The sequence below is a fragment of the Lissotriton vulgaris genome, chromosome 1_1 (genome assembly GCF_964263255.1).
Source record: "Lissotriton vulgaris chromosome 1_1, aLisVul1.2, whole genome shotgun sequence".
Classification (NCBI taxonomy): Eukaryota; Metazoa; Chordata; class Amphibia; order Caudata; family Salamandridae; genus Lissotriton; species Lissotriton vulgaris.
In genome coordinates this window covers 502,126,912-502,153,566 of record NC_141685.1, presented here as the reverse complement: position 1 = coordinate 502,153,566, position 26,655 = coordinate 502,126,912, and the positions used below count along the sequence as shown (strand labels likewise).

At 44.6% G+C, this 26,655-nt stretch overlaps 1 protein-coding gene across 2 annotated transcripts in view; it reads right to left on the bottom strand.

Annotated features, from left to right (window-relative positions):
• The window catches only part of LOC147747399 (serine/threonine-protein kinase TNNI3K), a 2,862,006-nt gene that overhangs the window by 1,638,530 nt on the left and 1,196,821 nt on the right, over positions 1-26,655 (bottom strand). For both annotated transcript variants that reach the window (XM_086953863.1, XM_086953861.1), the window contains one exon: positions 5,439-5,525. In XM_086953863.1, the coding sequence (XP_086809989.1) occupies positions 5,439-5,525 (87 nt within the window). The remainder of the gene's footprint in view (positions 1-5,438; positions 5,526-26,655) is intronic.

Below are 26,655 nucleotides of genomic sequence, written 5' to 3'. Positions count from 1 at the left end.
TCTGTGTAACCAGGAGAGCCCCTGGGAGATGGGGCCATATTACCTCAGGTCGTGGGCTATACAGAACTAACTTGTGTCAATTAATCCTATACCCGAAAAGGTGGCATATTTGCCTAGGAGCCTGAATAGCGTGGGGATCATGCTTTCCAGTTGAGTAACATACAAAAGGATATCGTCCGCGTATAGCGAAATCTTTTCTTCCTCTAGGTCCTTCTGCGTAATTTGGAACCCCGTATCTTCTTTGTCTGTCTCATCTCACAGGCCGCAATTTCAATGGTGAGGGTGAATAGCAGGAGGGACAGAGGACACCCCTGTCTGGTTCTCCTTCTGATGGGGAAGTCCTCAGACAAAAGCCAATTCACTTTCATTCGAGCATGTGGGTCCGTATATAGGAGTCCCACCCAGTGTCTGAATTTCGGGCTGTTGCCGAATTTGACCAGGATCGCTTCTAAAAAGGGCCAGTGGACAGCGTCAAAAGCTTTTTCTGCATCTAAAGAGAGAAACATATGTGGGTCCTCTCGTTCCTGTACCGCCATAAGCCAGTTGTAAGTCCACCGTAGGTTCTGTCGGGTCACCTGATCCAGCAAGGACCCCGTTTGATCTTGGTACACCAGGCCCGAAATTACATGGCATAATCTGAGGGCCTGCATCATCGCCAGAAGTTTAACCCAATTTCTAGGGTTTTTTAAAAATATTTCCTAACTATAAAGTTCCTGTAACCTTTTGCTTTTTTCAGTGAATTTCTAAAAAAAATTATTGTTATTTCCAAACTATAACATCTTTGTAACCTTTGGTTTTTTAGTGAATTTCGAAAGTTTTTACATTTTATTTCCTAACTGTACCCTTGGAAAGTGGGTGTGTGAGTGACTGTATAGGTCGATGAGTGGGTGTGTGAGTAGAGGTATGTGTTTGTGAGTGGGTCTGTGGCTTTCTAAGTGAGTCTGTAAGTGGGGGACTGAGTGGGTGTGAGGGTATCTGTGAGTGTGTGTTTGGGACACCCCACCCCAGGCTGATTTTGGCTTTGGGGACCTCACTCCCCTGGGCCCTGCCTGTTTTGCTTCCTTTAAAAAAACAAATTAAAGGGTGGGGGGCAGCGATACCCCCCTCCGGGGCCGATTTCAACCCTGAAGACCTCATCCCCCGGAGCTCAGCCGCTCTTCTGGGTGCCCTGGCCCCACCCAGGGCACTCAGTTGGTTTTGTTGGGGACCATGGGAGGAGCCTTAAAGCCCCTGCAGGCTCCCTGCCTCCTGCGGGAGCTAGCATCATTTTTACAGAGAGGGAGCTGCTAACTTGCAGCTCTCTCTCTGTAAACGCAATTGTGCCTTTCTTCTACCAAGCAAGTCTATTTTTCAGCTCTCCCTTGCTAGTAGCGTGGCACAATTTGCTCTGGTTTAGGCATACCGGGACATAGGAGGAGTCGGACCTGGGTGGTGGCTTTCCCCTGGGTCATGTTATCTCCAGGAGGGGTTGAGGAGCCACTTGGTGGGACTAAATGACGATATTCTGTGGCAAGCATTAGGCAGACAATAGACAGGACTTATGGTACTAGAGGGGCTTCTCTATCTTTGTCTTCGTGGTTTGCAGCTGACTTAGGAAGAGATAGTGTTTCCTCTATTTATCCTGCATGCTTGTACATCATTTACAATCATACTATTGACTTTGATTATTTAACCTCATTGGAGGTCTCCGGTCTGGGGAGGTGTTAAACGAATTCACCAGCAAAATGCGACTGCACCCCTTTACACGCCGATATGCATATGGAACGGGCTAGATAGACCTAGAGGGACTTTGGAAACTACATTTCCCAAACATCACACACACGTCCTACGCTCCTAGCGCCCGACGTTATGATGTTGACGCTGGGGTTACGGTGGGATCACGTGAGACGCTCTGGGTTGCTGCCGGTTTAAACGTCTCAATGGCGCCGCGCCTACCATCTGCGTGGTGTCACGGACTGCAGACATTCAGGAAGGGTGCACCTTCGGAACAGTAAGGAGGGGTCTGGGGTGTTTAGTACGGGCATTAACTCACATAAGAGGCTGCACGTGCGTGATCAGAATGGGGACATCTGGTTACGCGGTAGCCCTTTGTTGATCCCTAATGCGCGGGAGAGTTGCTGATAATCATCGCCTTCCGCATTACTATCTTTCAGGTTGTGTTCTCTGGGGACCCTACTGCCGGACACCAGTTCGGGTTTATTGATTTCATAAACTCAGTGAGTGTGCAGAGATAAAATAAAAAGGAAATAAAATAAAAGAAAGAGAAATTAACGTACATACGAGGATTTTGGTAGGCAATATGCCTTAGAGACATGAGTTGAGTGTTCAGGCCAATTCATAGACATGTGGGGGTGTGTATAGTGGTTGTGAATGCATATGATGTCAGTGTTATAGGAAATCTCGTTGCTATGGACACATAAGTATAAGGTTGTTTAGCCTCATATAACCATGGGGCTTCATCCACAATTGGGGGAGGAAGCACTAGCAGGCGCAGTGACACTGCTTGGCTAGGTATATTTGTTCATCACATAAACATCAATTCATAGGAGACTTGATATGTAGAGATGAATAGACAGAGAGCTATTAAGACAACTGGTGCCTTTCTGTTTATTCTCCCACAGTGAATGTATTCCCGCATGACTGGGATCAGTCTCCACACATAACTTTGGAAGAGTACGGATCTAATCCGACCTACTCTAATCTTGGGGTCCATCGACTGAATTATGGGAGGACCAAGAGTGGCACTGATTGCGACAGTCCTGAAGAAGACCGGGGTGATCCGTATAGGCACATTCCAAGCGGTCGAAACATGTTGACTCGAGCAGTGGTAGGAGGGAAGTCTTGAGATACGTTACTATCTCATTAAGGCATTTCCCATCCTCTTTTTTCACTTTTAATCCTGATAGGGGTACCAAGGGACATGTAATAAAGAGACTTTTTTGGTTGGCACCCTTAATCATTTTTAATCACTCCCTTTGTACTGCACCATTAGTCACACTATCAGTTTCTGTCACTGGGTGTTTGCACGGCTCACACCACATTTATGTTATGTGTTGTATGTGTTGAACTTATTTGGTTGTACGTCTTCTTAAGTGGAATTTATTATTTTTCCCCTCCCCAATGCTCCGCCCTGAGTGTGGGTACACCAGGGCGTATTGTAAGCAGGCCCGATGATGAAGCATGTCACATACTTCGGTATGTGAGTGAGGGCAGTTTTTCCAAATTGAGCAACTTGCCTTATTAGAAATTGTTTTTGTTTTTTTGCCTTACTCTATAATCCCCTCTTCTGTGTACATTTGAGGTCCTTGGGGGTCTGGGGTGGTAGAGTCTAAACATTTTGACCCTCTCCTCCCTTTTCGTGCTGAGTAGCTCCAGGAGGGGGGCCATGCCGTGCATTTGTTAAATAATCCCCAGGGAGGTGGTGGTTCTTGGGGCATCAACAAGTCCAAGGCTTCTGCAGACCCCCTCCTTTATTGAAATGCCCCTGGGACCTGACCCACCAGGGGGCCGATTAGTAACAGAGCGCGGGAGCCCGTGCTTCGTTTCCTTTTAAAACTTTCGGTAGGAGCCGTGAATCCCATCAGAATCTTTTTTAAAAAGGCTTTTTTTGCCCCTGCGAAGTCCCCGTGGGACACCCCCAAGAGGCCTAGGGGTCAGGGTATTTCAATCCAGACACTTTTCTTTTTTGTTTATGTTTTTTTGTGACTCAGTTCAAGTCAAGTTACAAGATGACTGCCAACACTTTCTGGTTTGAAATATTGTCAGCCAATCCGATCTCAGCACTAGATTGGGAGGGGTCACTGATCCTCCGTGTCCCGATATATACAACTAGAAATTTCTATAATTAACTCTACAACTACATTTCTGCCAAATTTGGTGAAATTCTGTTCAGCAGTTCGGGCTGGAGCCAGGTCTAAAGATTCCTATGGAAATTACCATGGGGAAAACACATTTTGGGACCCTTTTCTTGGCCCCGACTGGATAGATCACCCTGATACTTTTGAGACTACAGCTGAATTGACTGCTGACTAGTTTTGCACATTTAAACAACACCAAAGTTATTGTCAAATGAAAAAATGCTCTTCCTATGGATACTACAATACTACATCCTAAATATAACTACCTGCTCATATACAGGATCTACTGGCGGTCACCAGTATGTACAGATGTATTTGTGTGTGTGTGTGTGTGTGTATAATATATATGCATATATATATATATATATATATATATATATATATATATATATATATATATATATATATATATATATATATATATATATATATATATATATATATATATATATATATATATATATATATATATATATCACACACGCAAAGGCACATACACACACATATTGAGAACAGCTTATAGGTAATTTTACTGCGAAGGCATGCTAATATCAAAGTCTCAATTTTGTATGAAACATTAATATATATATTGTGAACCCAGCCCTGTAGCTACCAATGTGCACTTTCGGTGTAACTTATCTTATATGTAAAAATGGATTTTGGTACATCGAAAAAGGCATTTTTCCCTTTCATTTGTCACTGAAGTAGTTTTAAACTGTATCCCAGCACAATGGTGCTCCTAACAGGTACATGTTTTTTTCAAATAGACTGCAACCCACATATAACATTTAGTTTCCATGCCTTTGGTGCATTTTCCTAGCCTTCTAAATTGATCTCACGGGAAATGTAAATAAGCTAACTGGTGCAAACTAATTTTTTAAGTGCTATTTTAGGGGCAGAGTGCATGCACTGTGCTATTGAACGAAAAAGTCATGGTGTACAGAGTCCTGATACAAACAACACTTAGGTCAGGAAAAAGGTGACCAATCCAGGAATAGCACAAAGAAAAGGCAATATATGCTATAAAATGCTGTTAAAACACACTCAATGTTTGCATATTACTATGGATTCAGAAACATATATAATTTGCTGTGATAACATGCTCCAAATTAGAGAAGATAGACTATTTGCTACAACTTTCTTCTTTAAATACAATGGGGCATATTAGCAAGAAGCTTGCTAGAATTATCGCCGTTTTAGTGGCAGGAAACTGCCGCTAAAGCAGCGACAATTGGCTTGATAATATGCGATTTTGAATTCCAATAGAAGCCCAGGTTAGATGTCCTGCACATCTAACCTGGGCTTCTATTGGAATTCTATAGCGATTATTAAGCCCATTATCGCCGCTTTAGCGGCAATTTCCTGCTGCTAAAACGGCAATAATTTTCACGAGCTTCTTGCTAATATGGCCCAATGAGTTTTGAAAGTAAAACATGCAATTTAAACCTCCATCTAAAATATTTACATTCAATATATTTTAAGACACTTTCACAGCCCTTCAATGCCTTTTTCTAAATCTTACTGGTTACTGCACAGCTCATTTTTCCTATTAAAGTCTATGTGATTGAACATTGTGCCTACCTCCTCCAGGTTGAGAGTACTCATTACACGGGGATTCGTCCTGGGGCCTCTTATAATGTTTTAAAAGAGTAACAATTCCATCATGACCTACAAAAGGTAAAGGCATGGATCAACACAAAGGAGAACTGAAAAAAAGTTCACAACAAATACATATGTAATTATATTGGTTTTATTATGTTTGTAAATAACTTAACCATTTAAACATCACACTATTTAGACAGGATGTACTCCGAATAGCTCATTTGCCAAACTAGTTAACAATTGCAAGCATGAGGTGGCCTTTGCTATCAAAATATGAGACTTTTAATAAGTAGACAACATTTTCATTGCAAAGTGCATTTGTGTGTATTTATATAATTTATAATGTGACTTCACAACTAGCACTCTACAATCACAAAACTAAAAAACAAAAATAAATAGAAAAAACACAAGACTATTCTATGCAATTTAGCAAAGGGACATAAAAGGTGAGTGCAGACACCAACACAAAAGAAGCCCACCTAGGGCTCACACAGGACAATCAACAAATCTTCTTTGTTCTCAGTACTGTGTGATTTGTCCCTTCAATTTGTCGTCTATTGATCCATGGTCTGCACATTTAAAGCTAGTTATTCCACAAGACAAGATAAGGTTGAAGCCTCAGGGAACCACCAACAAATGATACCAAACAAGACAAAACCTTACAAATGTGTTTAGGTAACAGAGAGTGGTCCAAATCAAACTTCTCTTATGCTTACAGATCGATTAAAACCTTTACACCTTTCTTGAAATCACGGAGTGTTCACTTAGCTTCATAAGCCAAATGTCCTGGTTGATCTCAATAGTTGGCAAAGGTGCACTGGTAAAAAAAACCACAGAGAACAGCATCCATAAAGCGCCTCTCAATTTCATTGCCAAAGCAGCATAGAAGGGGCTTGTGCTGCTTCATGCTTAATGCTTATGATTTCTTGTATACCACCAGGATATATAATAGTGCCCTTTTAACAATATATCAATGCAGCAGTGCAGAAACTACTAAGTTGTGTTGCTCAACCGAGTGGATGCCTGGTTTTCTGACTTAAGCTGAATTTAGACCAGATTTTCCGAAGGAAAATGATTTTGTTGGGTGCCTTCACTTAAAGTTAACAGTAAATGCAGTCTAGCTAAACATAAAAAACATTCCTAGAGAGGGGCACATAAGACAGCAGGCCCAGAAACCAGATATCTTGTGGGAGATTGAGCATATGGAAACAGTTAATGCAATTGGCTGGCTTATATGGAGATCCATACTGGAGGAAATAAAGAGTTCATCAGTGGAGTTTCCACCAGTTGCAAGGCAGTGGGTATAAATTACAGTTGTGACTAGTACTGAGAAGTAGTATTGGCTCAATTTTAACACTTCTAATTGCATCACTTCAAAATTGCAGCTTGTTCCATTGAAACATATTAGGCGTAGAGTTACTGTGAAAATAGCCACTTAATTTTTTTAATTTGTTACAGATAGACTAAAAGTAACTGTACAAATCATGAACACATTTAAAATTAACAACATTTCCAATTGTGAGACAACAAATATTCGTAGGGGTTTTACACCCTAACTCTTAACTACGAACGCATAACCCTATACCCCAACCCTTAACTCATAACACCATACCTATAATGCCTAGTCCTTAATTCAAACACTTATCCTTATAGCCATAACCTCATATTCTTAACCCCATTCACTTACCCATTGCACCCTTCACCTTACAGACTAAATCCATAAGCTTTAACATTTCAACCCTTTCTCATTTTCAGAATACATTAAGGGGACCATCACTTTGAGAAGTGTTATGTTTTTGAAGTATTTAGTTTTACAAGTAATACTTGGGAAGTGTTGATTTCATTAGTGGTATTTTCAGTTACAAACACTATACCATGATAGTTACCTTAACACAGGTGAACTTTAACACCAACATGCCCATCTCAACCTCTCTTACCCTAAACCATACCTCTGTTGTGTTAGAACTATAGAGATAAAACAAAACAAAAAAATGGCAGTTAAATCTCCAGTTTTTTTGCTCCTCATTTTTACAAGAAAACAATGTTCCATGAAGTTGGGACATTTAACAAAATATATCTGCAAGAAAGGAACTGGCATCTTTATACAAGGAACAGTGGTAGACATACTGAATGAGCTATCACAATGGCTGTTTACCCTTGTCCTAATGAGATGCATTGATCTTCTAAACAGAGTCAAATGTTTGTGAATTTTTCCTGTTTGTGTTAAGAAACTAACATCACATTCAAAACATGCATTTTAATAATAGTACTAATAGTAGGCGTTAATTTTCCTGCTAAGATTGGTAGACAGAGCCACTCTGCCAAGTTTCCCAAGTCAATGCGTGATGGGCAGCTCCAGTTTGAGATTTTTCTTTTCATTTAAGGACATTTTTATTCCATGATAAAACAGAACTACAAGTCGCAGAATTCGAGGATTTTTTATTCACTGGAGTAGCACATCACGTTGGACCTGGGAAACTTGCCAGCTATGCAGAGCTACTGTCAGATCACAGGCTCTATTAGATATATATGTAGCGTTCACCACCATAGACGTGACCTTTTATATTCCAGATTGGCAGAGGGCACGTTTTAAAAAAGGATGGATGTCCCCCAATTGTCTAAAGCTTAACCCTCCAAACGCCAAGCTTCTTCACACTAAAAAACAAAATCCTCAACTGGAATACTTTCATATGGTGTTTGCTGAAGGAACTTAAGCCTACGCATACCACAGCTGTTTACAATCCTGTCATTTATGCAGATTCAAACATTTGCTTTTTTGCCCCAGAGGGCAATATATACAGGGTTAAAGACACTCATGAAAGAGCTGCTTTTTACTGGACAACAAACACACAAAAGATCAGTGAAGGAATTCTTGCAATGAGTCTAACCATTTGCAATTGCTCGGAGTAACGTTGCAAAGCATCATTATTTTGCTCACCAGGCCTTCCCTAAGTCCAAGCACAAGTAATCTAAGGCTAATCATTGCGTGTAGCGCGGTCATGAGAGATTGCTAGTGGTTAGACTTATTGTAAGCATTCTTCCCATCACCTTTGAATGTTGATGAACTGCCCTAAGTGGTAAGCCTAGGCCCAGATGTGTGTCCCATGTGAACATTTCCACTAGAACCAAGCTACTATCCACTGATGAGCCCCAATCATAGCAAAACCAGTCTTGGGTTGCTTGTGTTCCAATTTAGGAAGAACCCGACCTGGCAGTCTGGGCTGAACTGTTTCTATTGAAGGAGGGTCGAGATTGAATTGCATATGGCTGGTCCAAGCTGAAGTGTCATGGTGGGCAAAAGAGCAATGGAATGTAATTAAGGGGGAAGGAGATCGGAAGCAAGGTGGCGGCAGCTTGAGGCCATAGGAGCGGACTTGCCATATGAGCACCATGAAATAAGTCTTTGACCGAGTGGGGAGACGAACTAAAAGGAGAAAAATAACGGCACTTACCTGCCTAATGTCCTTTGACACTAGGACCTCTGACACTGGTGCGGATACCTGTTCAGAATGCAACGGCGGCCCTGGGGAAAATCAGCCGCAGGAATACATTGCGGCACTAAGGTTGCTGGTGGAGTGAGTTCTTGCTTCTGCTGGTTGCCGGCGCTGCCGGCGAAGAGCCACCGCTCAGATGGCCCCTAAAGTTGCCAACTCGGCAAAGGGAAGGTCGGGTGTGCCCTTGATGGCGGACCCTGCAGGCTCCGAGGGAAAACAGGGGGGCAGGCGGACGCCCCACACAGCAAAGCCAGTATTAGTGAAGGAGAGAGAGACAGCTCCAGTAAGGGGAAAGGGCGGGACCTCGTTTGGATGTTGTGTGCTGGGGGGCTCAGTGCTCAAAATGCTGTGTGCCTCCAGTGGCAGTCTGTGAGTATCGCTACGGGGGCAGGTGCTGCCGAGGAGGAGGTTCTCCTTCACAAATCAAGACCGGGGAATGACTCAGTTGCGGCCAGAGAGGATGGCCTGGCTGAGGAGTCACCTGCAGGGAGATATATCGTAAGTACTGAGCCAACACAACAAGTCAATGTATCTAAGGGCGTAAAGGAAGATGAACTGAGGCACAGTAGGAGATCTCCAGAACAAAATAGGGAAAATTAGGGAAAACAGACAATCAGTGAAGGGGAGATAATTGAGGCTGCAATAGGCACCAGGCCAGTAACAATAGAGACAGAGACAGCTGTATCAGTTGTACCAGGGAGTCCTAAGGAACAGCCACACTCCCAAATCCAGGGGCAAGGGGCATTGCCTGTAAACAATGAGGTAGAAATAGACCCCAATGACTGCTTTTACTCTTTGTCTGATGGCCCTGAGTGGTCGGGTAATGACTCTGGATCCTCAATCATATCATGCGAAAATGAAAATGAAAGCAACTTGGAGAAAGCAGGAGACTCTTTATGACTGCCTGTTGGGTTGGGGGTAAGAAAATTGGGCTACATACTAGTCTAAAATGGGATTACTTATTAACTGATTCGATTAAAATAGCCCAAAACTTAGCACCCAGGGACACCTCTTGCTTGCAAGCACAGACATTGGAAACTGTCCTGCAGACAATAATGCAGCACCAAGATGAGACATGAGCAGATGCCCGCAAAGCCCAGAGTGCGGCACGGTAAATCCAGGGTGCAGTAAGGAAGCTGACAAAATAATGTAAAACTATAGGTGAACGTTTTACGGAGCTCAAAACTAGAGTCAGTAACGTTGAGACGGAGGTAACCGAAAAGCTTACACAATCCAAGGAACAAGAGGAACGGCTCACTGATATCTAATGGAAATTGGAGGAAAGTGAGAATCGCCAGCGGCGTAATAATTTGAGGGTCTTGGGGGTTCCTGAAGGGAAGGAGGGATCAGATATTCGGACTTATGTGCTAGATCTTTTTCAATGGGCCTTCCCGGAACTTAAGGATTGTAACTGGCAACAAGAGGTCCAGTGAGTACATAGGACACCTATTAATCGGAGAAATCTAGCTCGGGAAGGGTCAAAGCCAAGGACCATCTTATTTTTTTTCGGCAACTTTCTCCTGAGACAGGTGTGTTTGAGAAGCCAGGCCAGAGGCCAGGAGAAGTGTTGATAAGGTTTCTTTTTTCATAAGACCGTATTTTTGTCATGTCACCGTTGGGAGGAGGTAGCGTTTATGCCAGCTGATAAAATCCTTTCAGGACAAAGGCGTAAAAGCTTTTTTGAATAATCCTGACTCCCTGAAAGTAGTTTGGCAAGGCTCAACAAAGTTTTTTACATATGAAATAAAGGCTCAAAAGTTTCTGGTTGGGTTGAAGCCTTAGCACTCTATTGGACTTGAGAGAGGAGTGATTTGAAGAGGGGAAGGGAGATATCGGGATAGCCATCTTTTTGTCTGGCACATTAGGTTTCTGATTTTTATCAGAAAGATAGCCTTTCCTAACTTCCTCTTCCTATTGGCCTCTTTTAAAGTATATCCACATTGGTAAGGTTATCCCCTATAAGGATAGCATGGTGTGTATAAGTAATTCACGGTGTTGGCAAACCGCTCTCCATCTCCCAAATAGACCGATGTGCGGTCTGGGTACTTCCCGAAGATGGGAGAGAGGGAGGGGGACAGGGGCGAGATATAGGGGTGGGATTGGGGGGAGGGGGGAGAGACAGTCTGGGGGGTCAAGGGGTTTTGGGTGGTGGGGAAAAAACGGGGTGACAAAATTCAGAGAGATAATTGATGAAAAATCTTCAAACACAACACTAAAAGCCTAAAAATAACTACAGAACTGGGAGTAAATTGTTTCTCCCTGGGTTTTTTACCTGGGTCAAAGGAGGAAAGGGCAAAAAAAATGGACAAAACATTAGTCTAAATGGGTAAGATGACAACTGTTTGTTTAATATAGGGGGTCTAGGGGATAGGAATAAACAAAATTGGACCATGGAAATGTTGAAATCTAACAACTCCGACATTGTCGCTCTCCAAGAAACAGATATACCATGGGAAAGCGCTATTCTTTAATGGCCTGTTCTACCCAAACTTCTAATATTAGAGGGGTGGCCATCCTAGCCAAGAATCACATAGGACCAGCTAGGCGGACATTGGGTGATGCAGGAGGGAGATGGGCTTTGGTGCAGCTAGAACTTGGAATAACAATAGCAACGGTGTATGGCTCAAACCAAGATGAGCCTAAGATATTCGAAGATCTGGAAATGGAGCTGGCGGCTTGGCCTACCCCTCTAATTATGTACGGGGATCTTAATATACATTTAGGAGTAGGCGGTGTGAAGCCTAATAGGTATCAAGGAAGGAAGCCCAAAGTTTATAGAGCGTTAACATCATTAATTAAAAGCCACAGGTAATAGACGTATGGGAATCCAAGTTTCCCTCTGATCCAGGATATACATAGTTTTCTCACCCTCACCAGAAATATGTCAAGCTGGATTACTTTTTCATCTCGAAGTAGACTTTAGGAGGGGCAGAAATAGAAACACTACCAAAATTAATGTCTGATCATGATCCCTTGACTCTAGGGCTAAGATTGCCGCAAATTCATATGTGCCAATCACAATGGACGTTTGATTGGAAATTGCTGATGCATCAAGAATATGTTTGCCATTTTAGAACCTGAATCACAGATTTTTTTCAATATGAATCGATATAGCACCTCAGGCAACATGGTTTGCGATGCGTTTAAGGCCGGAGTAAGGGGGGAGATGGTAAGCTTTGTATCTAATAAAAGACAACAACAGGAGAAGAAGATTAAGCAATTGAGCGCTAAGCTTCGGGATTTGGAGAAAGAGCACCTGGGTAAGATAGTGCGGATGATGGAGGCAGCCACAACTCAACTAGTGTGGGAGAGTAGGATCTGCTCTCATGGTTACACCTACATTTTTGCTGATGTTTCACAGTTTCTCGACTTTAGTCTGGCTGGGGCCCTGATATCCATGACCCCAGACTAGCTTTTAACTCTCTAAGTTGATTGCAAGTACTCTAGGTACACTCCAGTTTGGTTACTAGGGTACACTTGTGAGTCCCTAGTATTTGGTACCTTAGGTACAAAGGGCATAGGTACCCCAGAGGCCTACCAGGGGCTGCAGCATGTATTATGCCAAATCCTGGAAAGCCTTTCAAAATGACACCACAGGGCCGATACTGCAGCCTGGGTAAGGTGGTGCATGACCCCTTACTAAGATAAAGGTTACCTATGTGTACCTTAAATCACTGCACATAGAAACCTATCAGTCACCCCTATGGCTGGCCTTAGGGTGCTTGGTTTCATGTGAGAGGATGCCCATGCATGAGCAGGGCCCCTCTGCACCCTTCAGAATCTATTCTCTGGGGCTGTTCTGTGATGCAGCCAGACCATATACTCTTTAGTGCATTATAACCTCGCAGTAAATGCTAACTTTGTTATGGCTGCATGGAAAGATGTCGTGTTTAGTGTCAAACACCTTGGAATCCTACCCCCCCCGCCAGTCCTGGCGGCGGGGGTAGAATTCCACCCTTCTAGAGGGAGAGACATGTACACACCGGTCTACCCGGTACCAACTTTAAAGAGCCCTGGCATCACAAAATGGATGCTGCAGTCACAGACACGAGCCTGGCCTCCTGCTGCTGGACAAAACTCCGGTAGCAGAGGCCTTGACATTAGGTTTCCTGTCACAGGGAGGTGTAACCAACTCCGAGACAGCCCTTAGTGGATTGGGGCTGGGTGGGTGCACTCTAAGAGTGCTTTGAAGTCTGCACTGGGGGCGGATTTGGTGTCCCTGTGCAAAGCCCAGTTCAAACCGGTTGCAGGGGCTACCAGCCCTGCTCTGGTGCAAAACTGGACAAAGGAAATGAGTGTAGCCACCCCTTTTTCCAAACCCTCCCATAGGTGGGTCCCCAGAGTAAGTCCAACCTCTTCCTTGGGTATAAGAAAGGAACCCCTGACTACAGGACTTTAGATTACACCTGGATGAAACACTGCTACAGATATCCTGGAACTTCGACGATCTACATGAATAGATGACTGAAGAATCTCCCTTGGCGTAAAGGAGTTACTCCCCTGCTTGGCAGGCACCAAAGATGCATCTGACCAGTCTGCATCTCCGAAGCTCCCGCCGGATGCCGAAGACTTTGCATCACCAGAGGTGGATTTCCAGACTTCCCCGAAACCAAAGCAAGTCCCCAGCAAAGCTGAGATCTGTAGCCCTCGTGAGTACCATGGAACCAGAACCTCTTGACACTGTGCACATTTGCAAGTGCATCAGCTTCCCGAAAAATCTAGAGGCTGGGCATTGGGTTACTTGTATCCCAGACCCGAGCACCTTTTGCACCCAAGATTGCGGGCCTACACTCCACGAGTGTTCCGTGAGCCCGCTCTTTGCATTTCAGCTTGAGGTACCTTTGCAATCCCTGGTCAGTTGACTGGTGGGTCCTTGAATGCAACTTTGACTTTTCGTGGGTTTATGTGGTTGCTCCAGACGTGCCCTGTCCCTCCACAACTTGGTGAGTCCCTGAGACCTTGTTGGTCCTCACTGAAGTATTTCTTCACTTTCTGCGTGGGTTGCTGTTGCCAAGGCTTCTTGTTGAGTCAAATCTGGTCACTGACGCTGGAGCACTGGACATCCTTTGTGGAACAGCTCGAATCCAACTCCTGGATGTCGTTGACGCATCCTGGTTCCCGTGGCTGCAGAGTCAAGCTTCACCTCTTCAACCTGAAATCACCAGCCATCAGTGGGCATTTGACTATCGTGCCCCTGGTCACTGGCAAGTGACCCAGACTCTGTCCCCTTTGCTTTCAGGTTCTTCTCATCTTCGATCCAGGCTTGGATCACACCGGATTAGATTAGAGCGGCAGACCCTGATGCAGAGGTCTAGCCCGGGACCAGGGTTCAATTTCCCGCCTCGGCGGGTCTTGGGCTCAAAATTCCACAGACCTGATAATTCTCGCCTCGGTGCCTATTCCAATCATGGAGTCCCACTCTGCAACTCTGGGCAATAGCTTGCTTAATCTCCACAACGGCCCCCACAACGCTAAGGATGCCTGGCCTACACCTTGGGGGTGCCCAGGAGTGGACGCCTCATAGGGAAAGCCAGGATGGGTTCCACAGCGGTATTCGTACAAGCCCCTTGAGACCCTTGCTGGTGAGTAGTGCGCTATACAAGTATCAATTTACAATTTTACATTTACTGGACACTTTCCACTTTGACGGCAGCAGCACTTTGCAGCAGATCGCCATTGAAAACGAGAACGATTCCCGCCACCAACAGACACCTATGCATCCGGTTTCCCTGGGTGAGGTAACTCAAATACTCTGGTGCTCCACTGGCTCTTGGCTCCAGATCCCCTTAAGTCTAAAGGGGTTTGCTCAAACTTTTCTTCTAAGTGTCCTTAATCTTTAAATTTACATAGAAGCTAACGGCGTCTCACGGCTGTGTTCTTACACTGCACGCGTCCCCGTGGGTCACTACCTTGGGTGGTTCCTGGTGGGTCAGCGATTCTAAAGGCTATAGGCCTTGTGTCTAGTCAAGTTGTGGTTCTTATACCACTTTCTTAATATATGGTTTGGTCCGCCCCTAGGGCTCAAAGTATATTGTGCTAGTTCACTGTGTGTTATTAAGTGTAACATATGCGCTTTTACCTCTAGCCTCATAAAGAGACTAGTAGGGTGTGTTTAGAATAAATATGTATATTTTATATATACCCGGTGTGGTTCTCCTTTCATTTGGTTATTCAAGAGATTATAGACTGGTAAAACAAACTGCTTTACATTCCTACAAGACTTAGCCTGAAGGCTGCTCTCCATAGCTACCACTAGGATAGCTTTCAATTAAGGGTGTCTTTAACCTATCACCTTTAAGGGGTTATTAGGACTGGTACAAGGTGCCCACTATAACTAGTGGACAGCATATGCCAGGCCAACTTCTCACAACTAGACATCACTTTGACTAAAGCTGAGATAGGTTCTTACTACTCTCAAAAGGCTGCATCAGGTTATCAGACTCACAGGGCGGAGAGCTATGAGTATGGGGAAACAGTTGGAAAACTGCTCGCCTTAAAGACAAGACAAAAAACAGTGACGAGCCAGATATCCTCAATACCAAGTGGGGGGACCATATATACAGATCCGGGGGATATAGTAGGTGTGTTCCATAAATTCTATCAAGATCTTTATACAGAAGAGAAACAAGGCTCCCACAGAGATGCATTTGTGAGGGCCAGTAAAGAATACATGAGGCTGGGGAGGATGTGAGTGAGAAGCTGGAGTCTGAATTTACATTTGAGGAGACAGAAACAGCGATACAGCAGTTGGCCTCAGGCAAGGCAGCTGGCCCCGACAAGATTTCATCAGAATTTCATGAAAATTTTCAAGAAGAGCTAGCTCCCTTGCTCTGGGATTTGTTTTGGGGGTACACTATACTGGAAACCCACCAGACTCTTGGAAGGGTACTAAAATCATCATTTTCCCCAAGAAAGATAAACCACTGGATAAGTCTACCTCATACAGGCCCATCTCGCTAATAAATGCGGTTGCAAAAATATATTTTAAAATCTTGTTGAATCGCCTCCAGGGGGCCTCCAGGGGGTCACCCTGGCAACACAGCTTTGTACCCGGTAGAGACACAACTGACCATGTAAGATGAGCCCTGGCCCTGTTTGATATTACTGGGGAGACTAATGGTTATTTGGCTATGAACCTCTTGGATGTGGAAAAAGCATTCGATCGAGTATCATGGGAGTACTTGTGGGGAGTTTTGGTATCTTAGGGGTTTGGCCCCTGGGTCGTCACTGCAATTAAAGCAATGTATAGGTTCTATATGCAATCCTATTTGCCCTACATATTGATCCGCCTATTCAATCGATAATTGAGAACCAAGCATTTATACCAGTGACAACCCAGGGGTTCAGTACCAAAGTATTACCCTACGTGGACGATATTGCGGTATTAACACCTAAACCTGAGGGAGCAATGAAGGAAATTGAAGCCATGGCTTCTATATTTGGAAAGGAGTTGCGGTATTTAATGATTAAATCTAAGACTCAAATAATGTGTACCAAACATGTTATCTTTCCAGATAGCCGGTGAGTAACTACAGCTACCTTTGTTGGGGTTAGGATTACTCCGGATATCGTTCAGATCGCCCAAAAACCTGTGATCAGTAAAATAGCTACTGACCTTAGGCGGATGAGTTCACTTCATTTAACCATTATAGGAAGCGGCAACGTTCTTAAAATGGTAATGCTCCCCAATGTACTGTATTTGTTAAGGGCACTCCCGGTCGAAATTGAAGGGTCGATAATCAAAGCTTTAGACTCCATATTTAGTAGGTTTAGTTGGCAATATGGTACGGTCAGGAGATCTTTAAAGTTTCTTACTTTGGCACAAGCACGGGGAGGGTGGGATGCTCCTAATCTAACTTTTTTTTATTGGGCAGCTTTGCTACAACATATAAATATACTCTTCTTTGAAAATGCTGGCAGAGCCAGTGGGACACAGGCAGAGGGTCTCCCGAAAAATTACGAGCTGGCGCTTGGGGAAAGGGCCAAAGCACTGTTACTCCGTGAGCTGGAACCCAGTATTATTAGAAGGTTTGATTTAAGATTATTATGAATGCATGGAAAGTCTGGGGTAGAATACAAAAATACATGAATATTGAGAAGTTTACAAACTATACACCCACTTGGAGAACATCCTTATTTCCCCCTTGTTTTATGATGCTATAGGCAAACAATGGAAGCAACTTTATGTATTTAGTGAGTTACAAGAGAATATGAACTTCCGGATGGGCATTATTTTAAATACCTACAAATAAAGGGGTTCTTTGGTAAAAGGAGACATGCAATTCCAAGTGCTAAAATGTTATTGTTTGAGACAATGGGGAGATCCACCAATAAAATTAAACATTTATATGGTATGATGATGGAGCAAGTTCCAGATGATACCGAAAAAACTGAAACTAAATGGGCCAGTAGATTAGAGAATGATGATATAGATATCGATATGTCACTACATCTAGTAAAGAAATCGCTCTCATCAGCCAATTAAAGTTGCAGCACAATAAAACGATTTAGAACCTATATTTTACCACGTCCAAATTATTTAAATTGGGGAAAAGGGAGGATGACAAATGCGCTAGATGTGGGGTAGGACCAGCAGAAGAGATCCACTTGTTTTATGGGTGTACACAGCTTGATTTTCTAAAAACAGAATTGGTTAAGTTTTTGGAGAGGAGTTTTGGTAAAACTGTGGTATTAACCCCTTCCCTCATGATGATATGATATTACAGCAGTGCCGAGGTAGATCAAGTCCAGATTAGTATTATATTTATTTCAGTTACTATCAATAAGTTACTTATTGCAACTAGCTGGAAGGATCCACTGCCGCCATGCTTCCATGAATATCACGCCCACTTTATAGCCGTATATAAACTTGAACACGCACTATATGTCTGCAAGGAGTACCAGGCTAAAGAATGGGGTATACCAATATGGGCTCTAATCTCGAAGTGGATCAAAGGGGTTGGGTAATGTATATAGCTTAAGTCTGTGTAAATGTAAATGCTTTGATGTATTATCTCTCCTTTTTTTCTCTTGACTTGTGTTTCTTTTTGTAATTAATTTGGGCTATTAGATAATTATTGATAATGTATTACAAATGAATTCATTTTGAATGTGATTATATGTATAATGTCTCTCTAAATAAAAAAAATAAAAAAGGAATGCCGTTCAGGGTTGGCGGAGTAGACGGAGTGGCACTATGTGGAAATTCGCAGCGTTGCCTAAAAACTCTGTGGAATTCCTCTCCGCTCATCCATATGCAATCAGACCTGAAGAATTCCTGAACACAGACTGCCACCTGCTTTACTGCCTTATCGCTGCCATGGCAGTGATCTACAGTGTTTCTTTTACAGTCCTTCCTGACTCCTGGGCCATAACTAATGAAACTGTATTGCTGCAGGACTCGCGAGGACTGCGCATGCACGAGCATTGAGAGTGGAGAACTTAATCCCATCTCCACTCTCCATGCATGCATATGGATGGAGAGTTATTACAGCCCAGGAGGAGAAGAAGAATCCTGCACCACAGAGGACAAGGAGGCAGCCCCGACAAGGAGAACACCAAGCCGAGATACAGGTAAGGATGAGTTGGGCAGGATCAGGGATTTGTTCCTTGGGTAGGGGTGGTCGGCAGGGGCAAACTCCAACTTGCGTCGGAATCAGAGTTTCTTTGCTGAATTCAGAGTTTCTTTGCTGAATTCAAGTGCGGAGTGCGGAGTTGGCGAAACTCAGCAAACTCTGCAGGCGGAGCGGAGTTCGCCTTCCCTTAGATGTAATGCTACCACCACTGATTGCCAGTGGGAAGATTGATGGGTTGACTGGAAGCATTCCTCCCATCACTGTTTGTGTGCATGCTTTTTATTAAATCATTCTTCCATTTGCCAATTGTCAATGTCATAGCGCAGCCTTGCCTTACCTACAGCAACTCCATATATTAAACTGCCTCTTAAAAACTCCTACATGGATTTGCACTTATTAAAGGACACTCTGGGCTTGATTATGTGCCCAAACAATATTTGCATTAACTACAAACATTTAAGACAACAACCTAAAATAAAAGAAAAGAAAAATATAAAAGGACACTAATTTTAAACAACATAATACTTCAAAAATAACAAATGTTGCAAGACAAGGAAACTCGGATGGATTTTATAGTCGGACCCTTAAAGAACAATTATATAAAGCTCAAGAGCTACCTAACCAAGTTAGTAAAACTTATATTTAAACTAAAATGTACTTGAAATTAAATTTAATACTGTAAAATAGCAAATAACAAAACACTCTTCGAATTCTATCTCTATACATGTACTTCTTAAAAGAAAACACTATGGGGTCTATTAGTAGGGTGGTCCGCCAATTAGGATGCCACGGTGGAATCCCGAATATATTACATTGTGGCGATGCAATATAACGCCACAACACACAATGCAATATATGCATGTGCTGTTTTATTCATTCTTTTTTGTAATGCTTTTATGATATTTGCATATCGAAATAAAGCTATCAACCAACCAATATATGCATGTTGTGCATTGGCATGCACAACGTAACAGGCACTGCGTGGTGCCTGCCACCTTGTGCATGCCAATGTTGAGGGGTACCATGGGTACCCACCAAGTGCTTTCCCCACCCCCATGGGGGCCCGAAAGAGGCCCCCAAAGATAGGTCTACATGCCTTTCCATGACAGAGTCTCCACCATGGAAAGGCATTGAAAATGCCTCACCAGAATATGGATGGCAGGGGTAGGCGCCGGTAGGGCGGTGGCGGTCCACCCGCTATCCTAATTGACCCCTATGACTTAAAAACATGATAAGCTGCTAGGAAGAAACCACAGCTGCGTTCACTTCACCTACAACAAGCCGAAACCCACCAACCACCTCCAACCAACTCTGCAAAGAAACTGGAACAAAATCACCACGGACCAGATCTCCGCATCGCTCCTTCTTAACACCCCAGCCCACTCTTCTAACGTAAACGAAGCCGCCACCAACCTGACCCTATGGTTATCCAACACCGCCGACACCTTAGCACCACTGAAGAAACGTCAAAGCAAACCCGGCAGCAAGAAGGCCTCATGGTTCAACGATGATCTTAAGAAGTCCAAGAAACTCTGCTGCTCCCTTGAAAAGGCCTGGAAAAAAGACCCAACCACTAGCACCAAGGACGCCTTCAAAAACGCCACCCGCACTCACCACCAACTAATCCGAAAGGCCAAGAAAACAGCATTCAAGGATCGACTTGACAACAACGCCCACAACAGCAAGGAACTTTTCAACATCGTCAAGGAATTTTCCAATCCCTCAGCCAACTCCAACGACATCACCCCCTCTCAAGCCCTCTGCGACTCCCTAGCCTCATTCTTCCACAACAAGATTGCAGACATCCACAACAGCTTCGACAACCAACCCGGAAACCAACCCACCCTACCATTTGCTGAACATTCTCCCCCCGTGAACTTCCTTAACGACTGGAACCCAATCTCCATTGAGGACACAATCCGCCTGATGAATTCCATCCACTCAGGATCCCCCACAGACCCATGTCCTCACCACATCTTCAACAAAGCAGACTCCGTCATAGCACCGCACCTCCGAGACGTCATCAACTGCTCCTTCAACACCGCCACCTTCCCGGAAGACTGGAAACACGCTGAACTCACCGCCCTCCTGAAAAAACCCACAGCGGACTCCACCGAACTCAAGAATTACCGACCCATCTCGCTCCTTCCATTCCCGGCCAAAGTCATCGCGAAAGCTGTCAACAACCAACTCGCCGCCTTCCTCGAAGCCAACAAATCCCTCGACTCCTCACAATCTGGTTTCCGAGCAAAACAGAGCACTGAGACCGCCCTCATCGCAGCAACAGACGACATTCAAACTCTATTGGACAATGGAGACACAGTCGCCCTCATCCTCCTCGACCTCTCTGCAGCTTTCGACACAGTCTGCCACAGCACCCTTTTACAACGCCTCAAAAACATCGGAATCCAAGGAAAAGCACTTGATTGGATCACCTCGTTCCTCACCGGAAGAACCCAGAGAGTCCGCCTCCCACCATTCAAGTCCGAGGCCACTGAAGTCATTTGTGGCGTACCACAAGGATCCTCACTCAGCCCCACCCTCTTCAACGTATACATGAGCCCCCTCGCGGCCATCGCCCGCCAACACAACCTCAACATCATCTCTTACGCGGATGACACTCAACTAATCCTTTCCCTCACCAATGACCCCAGCACCGCCAAAACTAACCTACACGAAGGAATGAAAGAAGTTGCCGAGTGGATGAAACAAAGCCGTCTGAAACTAAACTCAGACAAAACAGAAGTCCTCATCTTAGGTACATCCCCCTCTGCTTGGGACGACTCCTGGTGGCCGGAAGCCCTCGGAAAAGCACCCATCCCGACAGACCACGCACGGAACCTAGGCATCATCCTTGATTCTTCACTCTCAATGAACAGACAAGTCAGCGCCGTATCCTCTTCCTGCTTCAACATTCTTTGCATGCTCAGAAAAACATTTCGCTGGATCCCCACCGAAACAAGGAAAACAGTCACCCATGCTCTGGTCACGAGCCGTCTGGACTACGGAAACACCCTCTACGCAGGCACTACCGCTAAACTCCAGAAGAAACTCCAACGTATCCAAAACGCCTCAGCCAGGATCATATTAGACATCCCACGCAACGAACACATCTCTGGTCACCTTAAAGACCTCCACTGGCTACCCGTCAATAAGAGGATCTCTTTCCGACTGCTAACCCACGCACACAAATCACTCTACAACATCGGACCAGAATGCCTCAACTCACGACTATCCTTCTACACCCCCTCTCGCCAACTGCGTTCTTCCGGCCAAGCCCTCGCCACTGTACCTCGCATCAACAAGACCACCATGGGAGGCAGATCCTTCTCATACCTGGCTGCTAAAACATGGAACTCACTCCCCGCTTACCTCCGCCTTACCCAGAACCACCTAGCATTCAGAAAGCAACTTAAAACGTGGATATTTGACAAGTAATCCTCCTCCCCTTTTTAAGCGCCTTGAGACCCTCTGGGTATGTAGTGCGCTATATAAATTCTTTGACTTGACTTGACTTGACTTGACATAAATTATAAAACAATGTATAAACTCACCCCAATAGAAGTAACAATAAAATGAATGACCTCAAAATCTACAACCAACCAACATATAAACATTTAAAATGTAACTGACACTTTTTATTTCTTCCAAAAGAAAAGAATGCACCTGCCCCACTTTAGAACACCCCAACGTAAAAACTGCAAAACATTGTGGAACATCTTAAAAGAACATACATGTAAGTATTAAAAATAGAAGTAGCGGCATAGATTTAGATGCACACAACAAACATATAAACTTTAAAATATTGTATATAATTATCCTATTACACTACTTTCAGATACAATGACAGAGAGAGAGAGAAATCTATAACATGCCAGAAAGGAAAGCAATTACTAAGCCACATGGGCTACAACTACAACCAAGAAAGTGCATCAACAGTAAATTAGAAATACCCAAAATTATTACAAAGCATGCTATAAGAGGGCCACTACAAATTACTATATGCCAGATTTTGATGCAGTTTGGAAAGCTTCCTGACCGAATGGGATTGGAAATGGTTTCCAACCTAATCGGATCAGGAGAGTCCAATTGACCAAGTATGATGCATCCGGATGCTTCCAGATACGATTTGGTAGCCTTTGTTCCGACCGAATGCAAAGGCTCCCATTGAAGAAAAGGGTGGCTAGGGAAAATCGGGCACCCTGTGAAGTGCACCCCTTGGTGCCTGCCACACTGTGCATGGCTAGTAAGGGGGACTCCTGGGTTCCTCCACTGGCCAGATTGGGAAGGCTCCGGATGCAGGGGGGCCCACTATGGGTCCCCAGGGTCTGATTCGACTGCTGATTAGAATCAGACTGCACAAACCAAAAGGCTCTCCAAATCCAGTATTGTACTCAGTCATTCGGAAACGCTGCCCGTAGAAACGTACGATTCTGCTCCGTATGGCTCTGTCATTTCAAATGGCATTGGATTGAGATTTTTCTAATGACTAACTTGCATCATTTTCGGGCAATGAATGAGCAAGTAAGATGCAAACATCGTGTACGCACCAACCGAATCGCTTCCGGATGTTTGTAGCCAAATCGTGCTGCGCTATGGAGCCGAATTCCGACTGAGCGGGTACGATGCACGATTCAGACAGCTGCTTTGTCTTAGCGAGACAAAACGGCTGTTGGAAGCGTACTTCGGGGGGCCATAGCAGGCCCCCTTCACCCAGGGAACTCCGAATCTGTGACGGGGATGTGCACATGGGTCCCCCTGATCCAGGCATGCACAGGGTGGTGGGCATCATGGGGAACCCGCCACTGGGTGTGCACTTTTCCCCATCCACCCCTTTTTGCTATGGGAGCCTGCGTACGCGTCTGTACACAGGCTACCATAGAATTGAATGGGAATCTGAGCAAAACGAGTCCATAAGCATACAGCTGCATCATACTCGCTCGTTCCAACCCTCGGAGCACGTTTCGCTCAGAAAGCCCTCCAGATCTGAGTCGTATGGAGGGCTTTCCTAGCGAGATCAGAATCAGGCCCTTGGTTTGAGCAAATGCCATTAGGATGCCTTCCTAAACACATCAGAATCAGGCCCTATGTTGTAATTCATGTAAGAAAACACAACCATCCCCCATATGTGACAGAAATAGAAGTAATGGAGGTATTGCAGGGTATAAGAGAGGCAAGCACATGCTCGAGGGGCCCAAATCCAAAAAGAAATATTCCCTAAAGTCCCCAAGCACATCACTGGACAATCACCACCTATACCCACTTTAAAACGTTTCATTGCACAAACTAAAAAAGCCAGCAGTGATACTCACCCTGTCCCTAGAAGATACCAAGACATAGAAATACCTGAACATTTAACAACATATGATGAGAAACCTTTCCTTTTACATGACAATCTTAACAATGAGAAACAAACCCTAATATTCTCTACAGCAGATAACTTACTAAAACAAAGCCATTGTCAAACCTGGAGGATGGATGGGACCTTAAAAAGGTGTCTCAAACCATTCATTCTAATATACATCATATATGGTCAATATTAAAACAAAAACATCACCTTTATATATGCACTACTAACAAATAAACAAAGCAGCATTTACTACAAACTCCCAAACCACATAAAACATAAAGCAAATAACTAGAAAAAATAGTCATAGACTTTGAGCAAACCATGATTCAAACCATTTAAAAAATGAATTCCACACAGCCATACAAGGCTAGGTCTATCATTTCACCCAAATTATATGTAGGCACCTCGAATATTCTACATTAAGGGCCTTATTATGAGTTTGGCCGTCTTACCAAAGACACTCCACTGAGGCGGCGCGAACGACCTCCAAACCCGAGGTGACCCTGCCTGCCAGATAAGACTTGAATCCAGGAAGTGTGTGTGGTGCGGTGGCTGTGTCACGGCAGTGGTCTGTTAAGCTCATAGGAGAGCCTGAAAAGCAGATCGCCACTGTGAGAGTGACTAATGCACATTCCTGCATGGTGTAGCATGAACCATGTTGTCTATGGCACACTGTGCTGGAACGAGGGTGCAATTCCAAGGGGGGCACAATGTGTATCCCCACACGCACCCCCTGGCCCAGATTTGGCTGGGGGCCACTTACCTGCATGTCTGCCACCCTTTTTATGGTGCGCCCCCACAGTGAAAAGGGAGGGTGATATACAGGTCATAATATGGCACTGCCATGTATTTAGACCATTTGCAGAATGCCACCACAGCTAGACCCTTGATCCCGGCGTGGGTGGCAGTCTCATGACAATCTCACCATTGCATGTGTTTATTTCTGATTTGTGTGCCCGCTCCACTTTTCCCCACTTCTCCATTCCCACCGTTGCTGCCCCTGCAGCCCCTCACCCTGTCAACACCCATTTTCTGCCTTCCAGCTGCTCGTTCCTCTCAATCCCCTACATAATGGCGGCTGCTGCGCGGTCACGCAGCGGACGCCAATATTTTTGTACGTACCTCTTAAGGTATTGGAGTCGATATTTTTGCACTCTATTTTTTTTTTACATTTAGAACATCGATGTCACATCAATATTCTACCAGTGCACCATTTTCAGATGAATGTATACATGTAATCAAAAAGTGCAGTCATTCGCAGGGCAAGACAGCCAACAACTGGTGTGGACTGAAGAAGCACTCCATAATGTGTGCTGTTATGGATTAAAGTAGAGTGTAAACAACATTCGGACAGATCAATGGTGGGACAAATCTAACCCTCAGGCCCTCTATTTACCTATTTATATATATATTTATAGATATATGCATTATTTAAAGATTTATTTTTTACAAGATGCTGGAAGTCAGCAAAGAAAACATTCAAGCAAGAATTATTACAGTGTAAATCTTCTCCCCCTATGGATTGTCAGCGGTGTGAACCAACTACAAAAACCTTCCCAACAAAGGTAATCTGTGATATTTAATGCAACAAAATACCCATCTTAAAGTTTAAATACAGAGAAACAACAATCCATCCTTAAATGTCAATCTACTTTACCATATGCTTTTCGCAATCAATATGCCAGGACTACTGTGTTTATCATATCTTAACATAATAAACAGATCAGACCCATGGCATCTGACATGTTTTACCCAGTGAATCAATCATGCCCCTAGCTGTTATTATTGGGGGTGAGTGAAGAATTCCGCTTTGCAGGCAGAGTTTGCAGAGTTTTAGCCCATCTGCGCCTGGCCACGACCCTGGATCTACGACCTTCCGCCACTACAACTATGCTGCCCTCCTCGCACTCAACCCCGGAAGAAACAACAACTACTAGAGATCGACGCCGAACACTACCCACGAACAGTTCTCCTGCTGACACTGCTGACTATCCTTTACCATCAATAGCTCCCCCACAACCGTTGAACCCATGCCGGACGCCCGCACCACCAATGCCCTGACGTGCATCCTCCTCAACGTGCGCTCACTACACAGTCAGGTCATATAGATCTGGTACCTGCTTGACACCCTCTTGCCAGATGTTGCCTTCTTCACGGAAATATGGACCAATGTCACCTCTGCCCCCGGCATCGCCACCACCATCGCCGATGGATACAGGATCCAAAGAAAGGACCGCCCCCATCACCCAGTAGCAGGACTCGCCCTCGCACACAAGAGCTCCCTCCAACTTTCCACCTCGAGCACTAGCGACCCCTTCTTCAACACAGAGCACCTCCACTTCCAGATCCTGACCAGCCCCAGACGTTCACGCTGCGTGGGACCCTAGTCTACAGCCCCAACGGGCCTTGCACCTCTTCCGCCACCTCCATTGCCGACTTAGTCGCACCCCACGTCTTCGCCTCCATGGACTACTTCCTCATCAGAGACCTGAACTTCCACCTCGACAACCGCAGTGACCCAAGCTCCACCACCCTCCTCGCCAACCTCGGACTGAAGCAGCTCATCACCACCCCCACCCACAAAGCTGGACACACCCTTGACCCCATCTTCACAGGAGGAACAAACATCCACTTCAGCCACACCACGCACCCCCTCTGGACAAACCACAACTGTGTACACTTCACTGTCAACAACACCACCGCACCCAAACCTGCCCTGCACCATCCATAAAGAAACTGGAGTAAGATCACAGAGGAACACCTCAACACCACCCTCC